This window comes from Pteropus medius, unplaced genomic scaffold (genome assembly GCF_902729225.1).
Source record: "Pteropus medius unplaced genomic scaffold, Ma_sr-lr_union100, whole genome shotgun sequence".
Taxonomy (NCBI): domain Eukaryota; kingdom Metazoa; phylum Chordata; class Mammalia; order Chiroptera; family Pteropodidae; genus Pteropus; species Pteropus medius.
In genome coordinates this window covers 7890416-7906912 of record NW_024342471.1, presented here as the reverse complement: position 1 = coordinate 7906912, position 16497 = coordinate 7890416, and the positions used below count along the sequence as shown (strand labels likewise).

Genomic DNA, 16497 nt, shown 5'->3' with positions numbered 1-16497 from the left:
CACACACACACACACGAAAACAAATATCCCCCTACCCTGGCTAACATGAGGGACTACTGCTTCTTAACCAGTCATAGCTTTAGCCTCTCTTGGTTCTTCTCCCTTTATAGATTAAGAATTATTAAAATACTCCACCTACCTAATAGCATTCAATCCAGAGAGGCCTCCTTCAACGAACCCTTCTCCAAATTCCCTCACACAAACCCAAATCCTGTAAATTCTTTCCAGCACCCTTTTCACGAGATGCCTGCTGTTCCCCAGGCCGTGCCTCCTCTCATTGCAAGGAGACAGTAAGCCCAACTTTGTTCAAGTATAGGGGCGTTCTCGGTGGTCTTTGGCGGGAGATCACTGACAATAGTGAGAGCCCCCTAAAGAGTAGCTGCTATTATTATGCCTCAAGAGGAACTGCATGATGCACCCATAGCGTCCGCGCAGGGACTTCATAAACTGTTTTTAGGCTTCCCAATAGACTGCCTCTTGCCAGACCGTTTCTCCTCAGGGGACGGCTCTCCTCCGTCTACAGGGAGGAGGCTTTCGGTTTCCGACCTCCCAAGCTGAAATGCAACATGTTAGATTAAATTTCCCACGAAGTAAAACCCCTTATTGAGGTTCGCGCCTCTCGTTCCAAATTTGAGTACTCCAAGAGGGTATGGTGGGGTAGTAGCAAGAACACTAATGCCCCAATAGGTTCATATTACTAGACTGTCTTACCCACCACCCTAATGGGGAGAAATGAGGCCATATTTCCGCACAAGCAATGTGGAACAGCGCGGATTCACCATGCGGCGAAAGGCTAAGGTAAAAACTCGCCATCTGCAAAGTTGAACCTTCCCGGCAAGCTACCTCAGACACTACGCACGCGCACGCGTCGCTGGGCGGACGCCGCGCAATTGCCCGCCTCTTCTAGGAGGACTACAAGTCCCGCTTTGCCAGGCGCCGCAGCGTCGCCGGGTAACTCGCGCCAGACGGAGCGCGCTAGGTCAGCTCCTCTGTGCGCCTGCGCCCTGCCGGGCTCTGCGCAGGCGCATTTCCAACGCTTGGGAGTTGAGGGCGGGGTGTCGTTCCCTTTCGCTGATGCAAGAACCTAGTGCGGTGGTGGGAGCGGTGTCGGCAGGAGCAGCGCTGCCGCCAGGACCTGGGGCTGACCCGTCCGACTTCCCGTCTTTGCCGAGCCCACTCGAACCGCAGCCATGTCCGGGGACGAGGTGAGGGGCTGAGCCTGGAGCTAGGGCTAGGGATTGAGGCGGGGAGCCGAACCCATTCCTAATGTGGGAGACCGGGCCTGCGGCCTAGCGGCCGGCCGCCATGTGGGGCAGCCGGGCCTAGGCGGCCTGGAGAGGTAGAGTCAGCGAGGAGGACTCCGGAGCCGCGAATTTGGCGGCGCTCCGTTCTCCAGGGCGGCGGCGCTGAGGCAGGCGTTTCCGGAATAGAGAGCAAGTTAAGTCGCCCTCCGAGAAGGGGGCTTGAATTCCGGTTAATGTCCCACCTGAACGAGATTGGAGCTGGCGAATCCTCCATTCCTTTCGATTTGACACTGCAACTGTACCTCTCCTCATCGGGTGCGGAGGGTGCCGATAGGAGCTTCCCTCGGCTCCGGTGGAGTGCCCTCGTTAAAAACTTTGCAGGCCGGCTCGTTCCGGCCAGTGTCTGCTCTTATTCTCATCTGCATTATTTCTTAAAAAGACCAGGAGGGTGAGGGAGATAGAACGAGAGGCAAAGATCCTGCAGGTTCAAAAAGGGACTACACTTGGAAAGTTTTAGAGCGGGAGTCGCTGTTTTCCTCAGCAGCTCACAGCGACGGTAGCGGGAAGTCCAGGCTGCGATGCTAGCTGGGATCTTTTCCTACTGTCCTGCTTGTAATTCAGCACATTTTCCTCAAGTTCCTTTTGGCCATATTTATCTCAATTCATGTAAAATGAAATCTGATTTTAAGTAGTCAGGTAGGTATTGAGTAACACTGGAGGGTGGCGGGGAGCTACCGCTTACCGGCCAGCTCTCCCCAGCAAATAAAAGATCTTGAATTTATAATTCACTTCTGTATATTCGAGTGCTTGGCTCGTAGGGCCTTGGAAAGAAGGAAGGGGGAAAATCTGAGGCTTTCTTGAGTGTTGGCTTTTTGAGGTAGTCCCTGAACGAACCTTAGAATTTCCTCAAGTAGTGGAAAGGCAAGATCCCAGCAAGGGAGTGGGTTAAGAAGCCAAGTAAGTGTGCTCACAGAAAGTAGAATATTCTCCAGTTTGGTTGGAGTTAATCCCTTGAAACGCAGGTATTGGCCAGTTCATAAAAGGTTTTAAAGACAAAATTAAAGAATTTGGATTTACTCTGAAAGGGATGCTGATCTGTCATCTCCAACAACCTTATAAGATAGGTATAAACCATTTTAGGGATGAGAAAATTAAGGCTTAGAGTGTTGTATAATGTCCATGATTAAATAGTAAGTGGCTGAGCCAGTCGTAGAATTCCACATCTATGTAATATTTCCTCCATCTAAGTGACTAGGGAGCTCTTGCTCTCTTAGGAGAGAAACTGAGAGTCTAAAGGAGGTAGGTGGTTCTTGCTTGGGGGTCATGGTAATGTTGCTCTATGCTGCTGTATTTCAGAAGTTCTGAGAGGGCAGTGTTTCACGTTTTGTTTCTACCTATTTTCTAAGCTTCTCATAACCTTTAACAAGTAAAGTACTTATGTAGTGCAAGGTACTGTGGGGTGCTATTCTGTGCATGTGGTAGGGGAGGTAAGGGAGATCTAGTTGGAAGTAGAAATAGAGCCATCAACTTAGAGATTCGGGGGGCTGGAGGATTGTTTTAGTAGTGGGATCAGGTTTTTAAGGAAATGGAAATATGAACATAATTTCATCAAGCAGAGATGGCAGTACCAGCATTCCAGCAGAGGACTTTTAGAAGCCAATAAAGTATTAAGCAGCTTGGCACTTTTTAGGTCTACTAGTCCGACTTCATTTTATAGACAAGAAACTAAGGCCCAGAGAGGTTAAATTGCCCAAGATCATAACAGCAGTTTAGTGGGACTAGAACCCAGCTTTTGGTTTCCACTCTGTAGGTATGTGAAGGTTCTGATTCCTCCAATTTTGTTGGCTAGATAAGTATTCTTAGGCCAGTCCTTAACTTCTGATTACTTTACAGACTTCTAAGGATCGAGTGAAAATCTGTACTTGAAAATGGTTAAACTGCACACATTTCTTTTTAAACTTAGTAATTAAGACAAAACTCACCAAAACATAACCTGCTTTAACCCAGAGGAACCAAGATGTTTAAAAAGCAGTGTTCTAGCAATTAGGGTGATATCTAGTAAGGAAAAATTTCCTAATCTGTAGGCATTCATTATTTTTCAGACTATGTTTTTAATGTGCTGTCAGTAGTTAAGATTATTGCTTATTACTAAGCCCATTCACAAGTGTAGAACATCAGGTTTTCACACAACACGGTAAGGCATTTTACAAAAGAAGCTTTAAACTAAAAAAAATTTCTGATTAAAAATGGAATGTGTGTTGCACGAAGTTTACAAAACAGATGAATACAAAGAGATGTCTTCCAGAGATGACAACACTTGTCATTTGTTCTGTTCACCTTGTTTCTCTGAGTTCTTTTGTAACTCATACCTGCCTTCCTGGTGTGATATATCCATAAAGTTAGGATAAGGTATGATGGATGGGAGTAGGCTTCCAGTTTGATGAAGCACTTTACACCATTGTCAGGATAATTTTTTGCTCCCTTTTCTTTTTCTCACCTCTTCCAACCCAACTCAATATGGGAAGTTGGAAATGGAAAACTGCTTTTGAAGGTTTTGTTGTGGACTTTTTAAAAAATAATTCAAGAGAGTCTGTGGTTTTTCCATAAGTGCACTGTCATCAACTATTTGCTTCCCAAAAATTAGCCTCATAAAACATTTGGAATATGATAATTTGTTGTCATATATGAAAGTCTTAAACTGTTTTTTTAGTCAAGACTGACATGGCCTGTGGTTTGAGGGAGGTCTACCTTGGGCACTGCTTTGGGATCCCTGGTTTCCTTATTTTTTTAACCCTGATGAGTGGTGTGAATAAAAGGAGGCGATCAGTGTATGTCTTAAGTATCCAGAGACAATAATTAAGAAGGATGTTAATTATTTCAGTGTATAACTCCTGTGTGTTTAATACCCTTCACAAGGCTACAACCAAACTTACCCGGTAGAACTAAATATGATTTTTTTCAGGATAAGAAGGCAGTTGCGAGGCTGTCTTCTGATTTCAGGATCCCTCCCATCTTTGGTCTGTCTTGCTGAATACCAGTTAAAAGAATTAATATTCTAAGGCATTTGATACTTGGAAAAATGCAATAAATGAATTGTAAGCCCTGCCAGACAACCAAATTTATAGTGCCTGGAGTACTGTCTGTTCTTTTAACTCCATATTTTAGAAGTGCGGGTGAACTCTGTAGCTTACCTCCCTGGAACAGATGGTAACACTCCATGTAGGGTGACCCCATGGTCCAGTAGGTTAGCAGTGGGGAACTCCTTCCTCTTGGCTCTTCTATTTTGGTAAAGTTTGCCTAATTATGTTCTTCAGACTGGCTGCATTTCAGAATCATTCATTTATACAGATCTTTATTAAGGTAGGAAGGGGTAACTTTGAAATGAGGCTGTATCAATTTCCAGAATGTCTTATGGATCCTTCTCTGTTGGGTGAGGGTGATAACCACTCTACCTCCTTACAGACCATTGTTTGGTTTCAGTGTATCTCAGTTTCTTTAATGTACTAAAGAAATTTAAGCTAACTAGAATCAATTTTGGGAATTTTTTTGACAGTTTTATGACACATCTTGGATATTAAATCACCCTGAGTTGATGGAATTTCACTAATAGGAATGAGAGATACCATGCTTTGTGAACTGTAAAGAATTATATAAATTATGATAATAATTGCTGGCATTATTGAGTACTTTTGTGCCAGGCACTGTGTTAACTTTTATATATATTTACTCATTTAATACTTCCAGTAACCTTGTGAGCTTTAGTTTTGGTTCTGCTACTGATCTCTATTTTACAGTGTGGCATGGAGAGGGCAAGAATTTACTTGGGAGTAATATAAATAAGAGCCAGAGTCAGGATTTGAATTCAAGCAGTTGCACTCCAGACCTGTGCTTTTAAACGCTTCACTGTCACAGCAGATCATTGGGTAAAGTGCTTAGAGGGGCTTGGGATTTGAATCCAATTGTGTTTAACTCCAAAGACCTCATTCTTTCAACATTATCGTCATCTGCCCAATATGTTGTTTAAACGTCTAAAATAACTTCATCTGCATTTTTTCCTAAGTGATCAGTACAGATAGTTTATAGGAAGTTATAAATTAGTTTTTCACTTATTCTGTAGTGGACATTAGATAAAAGTAACCTAAGAAAACTTTTAATGTTCCAGAAACAAAAAAGCAGAGTAAAGACTGTCTAGAAGTTTCTCTTACTCAAATAGAGATTTGCTATGTGACGGGTTACTGATGGATTTCTGTAAGGGTTTGTCTGAAGTTCGGGATACAATTTTTTTTTTTTTAGGTCAAGTCTCCTGGTATAGCAACCCCAGGTTGCCAACCTTAAATAAAACATGTTTAACCTGCCTAGGTATTGGTTTTCTCATCCATAAAGTGAGCGGCGTGACATGGGTTATTGCTAAGGTCTCTTCCAATGAATTCCATTATTATTCATCATAAAGTCTCCAGATTTGCTCATAAAGTTGCTGTATCTTGTGATAATTTACAAATTGAAAGGCAGGTACACATGTTTAAGGATCACCTCCCTCCCCCCCCCCACCATGTTTAATAGTATAAGGAAGAATGGATAGACTTTTTTTTTTTTAAAGAAAAAGTAAGATTTATTGAAAGTACATTTTAGAAGGAGATGGGCCATGCTAAGGAAGGCTGTAGCCCCGTGGAATTTTGAAGGTAAAGACATAAGACAGTAGGCCTCAAAGGGAGGAGCAGGTCTTCGTAAGGAGCGCTTTCATGCATCAAATACTCTTACTTTTAAGAGTGCCTTTTGACTCCTGAAAATTATATAATTGTATTAACCAATGTTGCCCCAATAAACTTAATTTTTAAAAAGTGCCTTTTGAGAATACAGCATATTTGGAATGTGAGCATCATTAAAAATAATAACATGGTCCTTTTTTCACTGTCTTTTAAACAGATGATTTTTGATCCTACTATGAGCAAGAAGAAAAAGAAGAAGAAGAAGCCTTTTATGTTAGATGAGGAAGGTGATGCCCAAACAGAAGAAACCCAGCCCTCAGAAACAAAAGAAGTGGAGCCAGAGCCAACTGAGGACAAAGATTTAGAAGCCGATGAAGAGGACAGTAGGAAAAAAGGTGAGTGGTAGAAGTGAGAGTCCCTGTTTTCCTGGGATACCTGGTTCTCTTCCATTGGTGTTTGGATTTTGTGCATACAGTGATCTCTCAGCCTGATAAGGCTGTTCCAGTGAAGTTGAGGCCATCAGTAGTCTGTGTGCGCTGGACCTTGTTGGATTTCTGATAGACTTGTTCTAGGGAAATTCTCACAGAATCTACAAGTGTCACAAAACCTTTTTATTCCAGGGCTGGTTTTCCAGTCTAACCTGTCAGGTCTCTTCTCCAGTTTTAATGGTGGTTGTATTTAAGTGTAGGCAGAAAGAAGTAGGACCAAGATAGTCAGTTTGTGTCTTAGCAAGTCTGAAGATGTATAGAAAAGATTAAAATTACAGCCTAAAATGTTTTAGTTTAGACACCAACATTGGTTATTCACTCTTGTGCTCTAACAGATACCATTTCACTATTAGAAATAAATGATTCTGTAAACATAATGTCTTTTGACGTTTTGCTGGAGATAGAACTGACATTCATTGAGCATCTACCATGTGCTAAGCTTCTTTTATATGTTTAAAACGAACTTGGAAAGTAAGTCATTTTTGTAATAAGACAAAATGAATTCATAAATAGCTCCTCGAAAAACTGTAGCAGAGGGATCCTAAAATATTCATAGTTTACAGTAGAGCAGAACAAATGGAAAACTTATTGAACAGAACCCATTATTAGTCACTAATGGAGGACAAAATTTAATTTTATTCCTGTTGTAACTTTAATGGATGTGAAATACTTTATAAGGTCTTGTGATTGGTTCAATAACATGTTGAGCTAGACATTAGGATTTAGGGGGAAAAGGATGGCTTCTCAGTATCTTGTACAGAGATAGATAAGCAAGCCAGTAAATAACTAACCTCTGTTGGGGTAACAGGAGGTACTACTGAAGCACCTAGGAGACACCTAATCCAACTGGGGACAAGGAGGGATAGGCTTAGAGAAAACTTGGTGGAAGTAACTTCTCACCAAGATCCTGTGAGATGAATTGAAAGTAAGTGCTATGTAGGAGAGGTCATGGGAAGGCTTGGAGGTGAGAGACCACACACACTGCACTAAGTGAAGTTGTTCAGATGGGCTGGAACCAGGGATTAAGGTATGAGACCTGAGATGGTAGGTGGAAGTGGAGAGAGAAAGCTGAAGAGCCTTGGAAATTGTGTTAGAACCCTGACTTTATGTTGGGTACAATGAGGCACAATATGGTTGAATTACTAAATAAATATTCTTAACATGGTCCCCTAACTAGATTTTTCCTACATACCTTTGAGTTGGCCTGCCATTGTGTTTTTCAGAACCATAACGTTGTTGTTGTGGAACCCACTTTACTAATAAATATCCGATCTCTCTGTTGGTGACTTGATTAATTAATAGTGAAATGTTGGTTTAACTCATAATTTGATGCTTTGCCTTCTGCTCTTTGTTGTTAATAATTGATAATCTCAATTATCTGTCTTTTTAGATGCTTCTGACGACCTAGATGACTTGAACTTCTTTAATCAAAAGAAAAAGAAGAAAAAAACAAAAAAGATATTTGATATTGATGAAGCTGAAGAAGGTGTAAAGGTAGTATTGCTTTCTTGTTGAAGGTAAAATTTGACCTCTTGATAGGTTGCTAAATGGCTTATGTTTCTCCCTCTTTGCTTTTGTTAAGTACTTGATCACAACTGTTAAGGTCATTTTCTTGGTATTGTGTCTGACTAGGTACTTTAAAGGCATAATGGTTCAAAGGAATGTAAATATAGGTTTTATACATTGTACTGTGTGTCTTTATGATTCCAAATCATTATAAACTGCTTGTCATCAACCATATGGAGATTGGCTGAGGGAGAGGTATTTCTGTGATAAATCCTGTGAAGTAAATATTCTAATGGTTTTTTCTGTTAAACTTTTGGTAGCATGTTGACGATACACAAATTTATGGGTACCCCTGAGCAGCAAAGAATGAACCCCCAGCCTGTGGTAATTGGTGGCTAATGATCTTAATGGCCTGTAGTAGAACCAGAACACTCAGGATGGTTTTATGGAGTTCTCTGATCTTGTAGGTTGTCTTATTACTGAATTGATTTCCAAGACAGAGATCTCAAAATTCTTTTGAACAAGTAGATAGAAGAGTGGTAGATAGGTAGATAAATAGGAGGATAGATGGAGGAAGGAGCTGAAAGTCTGTTCTTCCCTTATTTTAAAGAACCTGTCCAGGAATCTTGAGCAGAGCTCACACATCACTTTATAAAATCCAGGATGATAGTAATTTTATGGATACACAGAGAAAGAGCAAGAGTTGAGACTATACATGCACTAAGTGTCCTATTTTGTGTCCTCTACCCAAATTTTTCTTTGGTGAATAGTTTATTTGCTCAAACTCAAGAAAACAAGGTGTATCCCACATGTAGCAGGAGATGTATACAGTAATACATTGAGTTTTAGGAACAATGTCACAATTTTGATGACTTGATTAATTCAGCACATATGTATTGCTGATTACAGTGAGTCAGACATAAGTGTGGGTAACCTGAGGACACTGCTAATGACTAGCCTCTGAAGTGAGGGACAGTCTAATGGGACTGAGCCCTTAAACTTGTGGAGTCAGTCATTGACTTCTGGTAGTATCAAAATTGAATTGAATTGTAGGTCACCTAGTTAGTGTTGGAAAGTTGAAGAAGTGGTGTGGAAAAACACCATGTATTTGGTATTAGAAGGAAAAAAACCCTCCTAATGACTGCATCAGAATATTTAGAAACTTCTTTAAAATACTCCTGACCCCTGTTCCTTTTAAAGATTGCCATTCAGAAGATTTGAGACTCTTTAAAAAGTTTCCCAGGCATTTCTGACAGTGGCCTCGTTTAGAAACAGACAATAATTTTTAAGATTTCAAGACTGATAGATAAAAGAAAGGAAAAGATCCCACAAAACTGTTTTGAAGAATTTCTAGTTTAAATGGCAGACTCTGAGCCATTTTGGGTTACCTGTGAGAGACATTTCTTCCGTAATTTCAGTTTTGAATATTTAATTTTTTCCCTCTAAAAGGATGTCAGCCCATGTAATTTAAAAAAAAAAAAAGTCCTAGTATCAAGATATTGTAACTCTTATCTCAATTTCTTAGGATATGAAGATTGAAAGTGATGTTCAAGAACTGGCTGAACCAGAGGATGACCTTGACATTATGCTTGGCAATAAAAAGAAGAAAAAGAAGAATGTCAAGTTCCCAGATGAGGATGAAATTCTAGAAAAAGATGAAGGTAATATTGGGGCTCAGCATCTGGTTTGTAGGTTACTCAAGCCTTTGGCCTAGGTCTCTTTGATAAGCAGACTCTTTTTTATTTTTTCTTGCTCTATATTTCCACCAATAAGGGAAGCTAAAAGAAAATAGTATCTAACTTGATAAAGATCTTAACTGTATCTAACAGTTAAAGATTTCATTGGGGAAGAATTTTGCAGTCGTGATTCCATTAAATCAAGGATATGGGTGATTGGGAAAATTACTGTAACTGAATTTTAAATAGTGTTAAATTTTTTTTTACTATTTTGTTAAAATGTTCTTTTATTAGTTCCTAAGTGCTATAGAGTCTTAAGAGAACTTTACTGTAGTCAGCAGATGGATTTTTATGGATGTGGATATTTCTTAAGTTCTTCAAAACAGTTGGATGTTTTTTCCTCTGATTATCTCAGTGCATTATTTTACCTTGTGTTTGTCAAATCAAAAAACAGTTCAGTGTGTATCTGTTAGCACAGATTCCTAATGAGAGAGGTCTCCATTAAGGGTTGTTAATGAAAGTTATAACATCCCTGTCTTTAAGGAATAAGAGATTGTGAACCTTGATGCCTTATGCTTGAGGCTGTCGTGAATGCATTTCTGGGAAGGAAGACAAATATCTCTGAAGCTTTCATTTCTCTAGCTCTGCCTGTACCCCTCATTCTTACAGTCTTTATTATCCGTAGCTTTAGAAGATGAGGACAGCAAAAAAGATGATGGTATCTCATTCAGTAACCAGACAGGCCCTGCTTGGGCAGGCTCAGAAAGAGACTACACCTATGAGGAGGTAAGACAAATTGTGTTATGAAAGGGGCTAAGCTGTTCACTAGAACTCAAAGAAAGCAAGATAAATGTACCCTGAATTGGAAGGGCCATTGAACTATATAGGTTGATAGTGAAACAGACCCAGAGAGGTCACACAGCCAGTGTACAATATTGCATGGTGCCTGCGTATGGGGCAGCCTGCCCAGAGTGTAGCAGTCATAGTGCTCACTGTTTCATCTGAATCCATAATTTCTAAGGATGTAGAGCTCCCTGGAATGGGGAGGGTGGGAAGTGGGCAGAGGAAGTGGCTAATTCGGGGCCAGGATAGTCTGGAGTTTGCTTATTTGAACTTTCCTGAATTTTAACTTTTCATTGTATCCTATACTTTCCCATAGAAACAGCAGAATTAGTAAGGGCTCATTCATTCGTTTAACTTTGAAAAAGGAATTGCTGAGCTTCCATAATGGACCGATCCTTGTTGAGAATTGAATCTTGCTGTCAAGGAGCTCCCAGAACATGCAATGATATGTGTGTTAATATAGTAAAAAGTGAAGTTTGTACTAGCTTAAAGGTAAAGCAAAGTGACTCAAGTGGGAACTTCTGCTATTAATAAAAATGTACATGAATACCACTTTATCTCTATAGCTACTGAATCGAGTATTCAACATCATGAGGGAAAAAAATCCAGATATGGTTGCTGGAGAGAAAAGGAAATTTGTCATGAAACCTCCACAGGTCGTCCGAGTAGGAACCAAGAAAACTTCTTTTGTCAACTTTACAGATATCTGTAAACTGTAAGTTGGTTAATGGAGAGTCTCCACCTCAAATATCAGATTGGTAGTGGAATTTATGTTAAAAGTCCTTATTGTGGACTTTATTGCAGGTAGAAAGAGAGAAAGCATAATCGTTGGGATTGGGTTGAAGGAGGTCACAGTTAAAGTCCATCAGTTCTTTCAACTCACAGGTCTCAGGGCTGCTTTTATCAGGCATCCAGAGGTGAGAGAAGCCAACTCGTGCTAGTACATGAGAGTATATCCTAATCAGATGGAGTAAAGAGTGATGAGGCTAGTTGTAGTCTTCAGACCAGGAACCTGGGGAGCCCAGGGAAGTGGAAAAGCTCTTTAGGCTGGAGTGGGCCTGCCAAGCAAGTGCAAACAGTGAACTCTGAGAAAGCAGCTAAATTTGGTATGCTGCTTCTTTGATGGTCAGTCATTGCTAAGACCTACTCGAAGAGATTTCAGCTTTCTCAATTACTATAACATTCCATACCTGTCTGTCCCACCCCAAGGTCACTGTCTGGGCCTGGCTCTTCTCAGCTCCTCAGCTGTACCTTTTCTAGCAGGTTCCTTAGAGCCACTGACCTTATCTATCGTTCTTCAATTTCATAAGTGATACATGCTTGTTTCAGATAAAAGGAAAAACGGTAAACAAAAAAGAGAATAATCACTAAAAATTCCACCATCTAGAGAGAACCACTTATTTCCATTGCTTAAAGGCACTACTTAAAAGATTTTAGATTTTTTGCAGATGGCAACAGTATGTGCCTATTATAGAAAATATAGACATGCTAAAGAAAAAGTCATCTCTAAGTCCACCATTAAGAGATAGGTAATCAGTTGAATATTTTTATGTTTAGCTAGTTTTATGCATATAAATATTTTAAAATAAGGTATCATACTGGTTTTTAACTTATTTTTCTCTTAATGTATTGTGAAGCTTTTATGTCATTAGTCTTTAGTAGCTATATAACATTCTAACAGTTTTTTAGTTAGGCATGGTTGCTCCCAGGTTTTCATTATCAGAGGCAAAGCTTCAGGGTATATCATTATACATGTATCTTGGCTGTAACTCAGAGTAGAGCCTTAGGGCAAAAGTTCCCAAAATGGAATTGCTGAGTCAAGGAATGGATATTTCTATGGCAAACTTTGGCAAATTACTTTCCAGCAGGCTTGTACCAATTTGTACCCCTTTAGCAATGTTGTAAGAGCTTACCTGTTTCATTATACTTTTACCAACCTTCACTCATTACATTTTGGGAAAAAAGTAACTTTTGAAAATTGTAATAGTAGTGTCTGGTTATTGGAACAAATTCAAACAATTAAAAAGTGAAAATATTGAATGGCATTGCTCTGGGTTTGCTTTTTTTCATTTTATATACGTGCATCTCTCTTTTTTTTTTTGGTATATCAAGGCCTGTCATGTTCTAAAAGCAGGATAGAATGGATGTACCATAACCACTTCCTAGTTGAATATTTAAGCAGTTTCCAATTTTCCTGCTGTTATGCTGCTATGAAATTCTTCTATATATATATTCTATTTTTTAAAAATTTCCACCAGGAAATATATTGGAATTAGCATAACAAAAACCCAAGTATCTTATTGCTTAGGTTTGGTGTATTTTGACCTTTTGACACATTTGCTTCTGGTCTTTAAAAAGAGGGTTTTACAGTTACAATTAAAGCCATCTTTTTATCTCTTCTACCTTCCCAGAAAAAGATGTTATCCTCTAAAGTTGGTGTTTACCTTTCCTGTCCATATTTCTAGACATTCACTCATATGTATGTATTTATAAATAACATGTAATAGTTTTATGGACCTTAAAATGTAAATAGATGGTATCATTATATATCTTTATTTCAGAGTTTGATGAACTGTGTGCTAAAATTCACCTAATAGCTGAGTAATTACAGATTGAAACTGAACAGGATGGTTTTTTAGAAGTTTGGTTAGATTTCCATGAAAGATAAGGTTTATATATTCCACTTTATTTTTAGATTACATCGTCAGCCCAAACATCTCCTTGCATTTTTATTGGCTGAGTTGGGTACAAGGTAAGAAACTATATTTACATTTATGTATAATTATATACAGTATTACTGGACATTTCATAAGAACTTCTCTTAACTCAAAAGATATGTAACCTGATTATCAGGAATTTTTAGGCCAGTGAAGGAGGGAAATCAGTTCATTTCTATGGGAGAGCTTGGCTGTTTGGGAATAGGGAACAGAATTAACAGTGGCTCATCCTAACAGGCCTGCTGGCGTATCAAAATGAGTACCATGGCACTGCCATATTTTAGAGTTCCCTGTCATTAATTGGAATTCTTGGGTCCTTTTATGGAGCAAATACTAAATTTCAGAGGAAGCCATTTTCTTAGGTCAGAATTTCTTTTCTAAATTTGTTAATAGGCTGTTGATGAAATGCAGCTTATAAGTTGATGAATGGCACAGGAGAAACATTGAAACAGGGATCCATAATTGGTTACTTCCCTGTCTTCAGGGCTCACCTGTTGGAGGCACCGACCTAGTCCATCCCCATTCAGGGAGGCCAGGATCTCGGAGTTTGACCGTAAGTGCTAGGAAGCCAAATGTCCCTTTAAAAATAAATAATGTAGACTCGGGACACAATGATGACTGACAACATACTGAGTATTGTGTTCCAGGCACTGTGTCCGGTACTTTTTTGGGTACCATCTCAGTCTTTACAACAGTTCTACAAACTGTTAGTAGAAACTAATATTATCTATCTAAAAAGATTTGGAAACAGGTTCAATGAAGTGAAGTTGTTGGTCATATATAGCTAGTTAATGACAGTCAGTATGCAAACTTGGGCCTGCCTATCTCAGGAGCTCTTAACTGTGTCTCGCTGGCAGTAAGTACAGAGATAAGTAAGGTGTTCTATTCTCTTCCTACTGTTAAACTCAGTTTGTTGGAATTGGCTATCCCTGCTGTGGCATTAAGGAGTAATTTACTTGACCAGTGGTACATAATTAGGCTCTGTTGTAGAATTGTTTTACATGTAAATTTGTTATAATCATTGTTTTTAACTTACATAAACTAATGGAGTAAAAGCTAGCAGTGTTTTTCCTACTTCTCAGAATAACTTTTTATAGAGTTGGGGTAAATTATAACAAGTTGAGACCAGTGAACTTAAGATCAATGGGCTAAATATAGGGTTGTTGAGAAAATTCAATTTCTTTTGATAGTGAATGAAAAAAAAAATCCTACATTAAGCCTTGGAATAACTATAGCCTGGAGATTAAGGTTACAGTCCATGGAGGATAATAAACCCTTATAGTTAAAGGAGAATCACAAGAGAGGTTCTTATAAAAGTCAGTTTTACAGTGAGATATCGAACAAATATAAATTTAATCTACCCAGCTGAATTTTGTTGTTTCAGTCAGTTTATATGACTGAATCAAATATTTGATGTTTAGAATTTTCAAAGATATCTATAGCTCCTTTCATATTTTTATATTTATAGCCCCCTTATTACTTTACATGGTATACATTCAGTAAAAGTGTGTTTTTCTTTGTTGGATGAATAGGCTGTCACACACATTTAAGGAATTGATTTTAGATTTAAAAATCATTTATAAATCTGATTTGTTGCTGGACACTTAGTTGAAATTTGGGTTTAATGTTAGGAAATATGGATAGGTACTATTTAATTAAAATAAATTTTTCGAGAAACCAGGTAGTATAGCACTGCTTCTAGAACTATCCTTATGCCATTGAATATATTTTAAATTCCTTAAATGTAAAGGTCCTGGAATTTGGTCCCTTACAGGTAAAAACAGTAGTAATGAGGATATCTTTGTTTTCTTTCATAGTGGTTCTATAGATGGTAATAACCAACTTGTAATCAAAGGAAGATTTCAACAGAAACAGATAGAAAATGTTTTGAGAAGATATATCAGTAAGTATAATTTTAATACATCACTTTGAAATGCTCTCATCAGGCAGTAGTATTTTGGGGAGAGCCACTGGTTTATAATGGAGCTGGAAAGGCTGGCCTTAAAAGATGAGGGGAAAATGATAGTGTTGGGGAGGTGGGGCAGGCAGCCGAGGGGTTTGTATTTCCTAAGAAGGCCCAGCCAATCAAGGCTGCTGGTTGGTTTCAGGCCAAGTCAGAGAAATCTGTCTGCATCCAGGCCTGACCTGCCTTTATCTTCCTAATCACTTAAAATTGGCAGATCACTTCTCACCTAGGAAAGCTCGTAAGTTTTCTGAGTGGCTCTCCTGTGGAAAAACTAGGAGTATGCATCTGGCAAGTGTTCCTGCTTCCTTGGACATTTGGAGTCTTTTCAACCCATGGTTTAGTACCTGAAGCACCGCAGCAGACAGCTTATGTTTCCATACCCTAGAATAGTTTAGTTATAAACTTACTAATAAGTTTAACTTCCTTGGTCTGGGTGCACCCTGGGCTTGTAGAGATCAGTGTAAAAGTGTTTCAGAGGGAAGAAACCTCTGGCTCAGTGTGGCTACCAGGTAATTCTGCATGTTGCTTTCCCTGCAGAGGAATACGTCACCTGTCACACATGCCGATCACCCGACACAATCCTGCAAAAGGACACCCGACTCTATTTCTTACAGTGTGAAACTTGTCATTCTCGATGCTCAGTTGCCAGCATCAAAACCGGCTTCCAGGCTGTCACGGGCAAGCGAGCACAGCTCCGTGCCAAAGCTAACTAATTTGCTAATCACCACTGATTTTGCAAAGTGTGTTGTGGAGATTTGGCTGGACAGGTTTACCATCAGAGTGGATATACCATTGTATTAAAAACAAGATAAAAAAGCTGCCAAGCTCTGGCGTGTGGCTGGTTGGTCTGAAATCCTTGCAAGATGCCAATGCTCAAGCTGTTGACATACTCATTGCCTACTTTAACAACTGTCAGAGAAACATGATGGGTAAGGCGGTGCTTTTTTAAAATCGTTCATAGACTTCTGTAAAATGCAAGATAAATTAAAGTTATTATAACAGTGATTCTTTCAATTTGGTTTGTCCTTCAGTTTCTTTTCTATAAAAATTGTGAATTCAGCAAAAACAGTTTGTGCCTGGGCTCTGGCGAGGTTTCTGTATCCTTGTCCTGAGAAACTGGACACTGGCAGGGCCTTCAGCTGGGCAGCCGTTTTCCTCTCAGCTTCTCTTGAGATACAATAAGTAGACACAGCTTCACATGAGAACGTAGTTGGAGCATGAGATCTGGGAGGACGTCCTGTTTTCATTGTCCAGGGAATGATTAACAGAGGTTTGAATTCTTTTCATTATGTGAGGATTGTTGCTACTACCTCACTGCCAAGTCCTCTGGCTATCAATCACCACATGAGGG

General features: G+C 39.4%; 2 protein-coding genes across 3 annotated transcripts in view; one reads left to right on the top strand and one right to left on the bottom strand.

Moving 5' to 3' along the window:
- Positions 1-872, bottom strand: part of ASIP (agouti signaling protein) — a 113563-nt gene extending 112691 nt beyond the window's left edge. The window contains exon 1 of one of the 2 annotated variants that reach the window (XR_005653042.1): positions 140-870. The gene's annotated coding sequence lies outside the window, so the exon portion shown is untranslated. Of the gene's footprint in view, positions 1-139 lie in introns of both variants that reach the window. The other variant, XM_039864119.1, reaches the window with a different exon arrangement.
- Positions 873-1036: 164 nt separating this feature from the next.
- On the top strand, positions 1037-16160 carry EIF2S2 (eukaryotic translation initiation factor 2 subunit beta). The gene is made up of 9 exons (XM_039864109.1): positions 1037-1205; positions 6168-6345; positions 7829-7932; positions 9470-9605; positions 10306-10406; positions 11030-11178; positions 13159-13215; positions 14998-15083; positions 15684-16160. Exons 1-9 carry the CDS (start codon positions 1191-1193, stop codon positions 15857-15859), a joined length of 1002 nt encoding a protein of 333 aa, XP_039720043.1. The 5' UTR covers positions 1037-1190; the 3' UTR covers positions 15860-16160.
- The last annotated feature ends 337 nt before the right edge of the window (positions 16161-16497 follow it).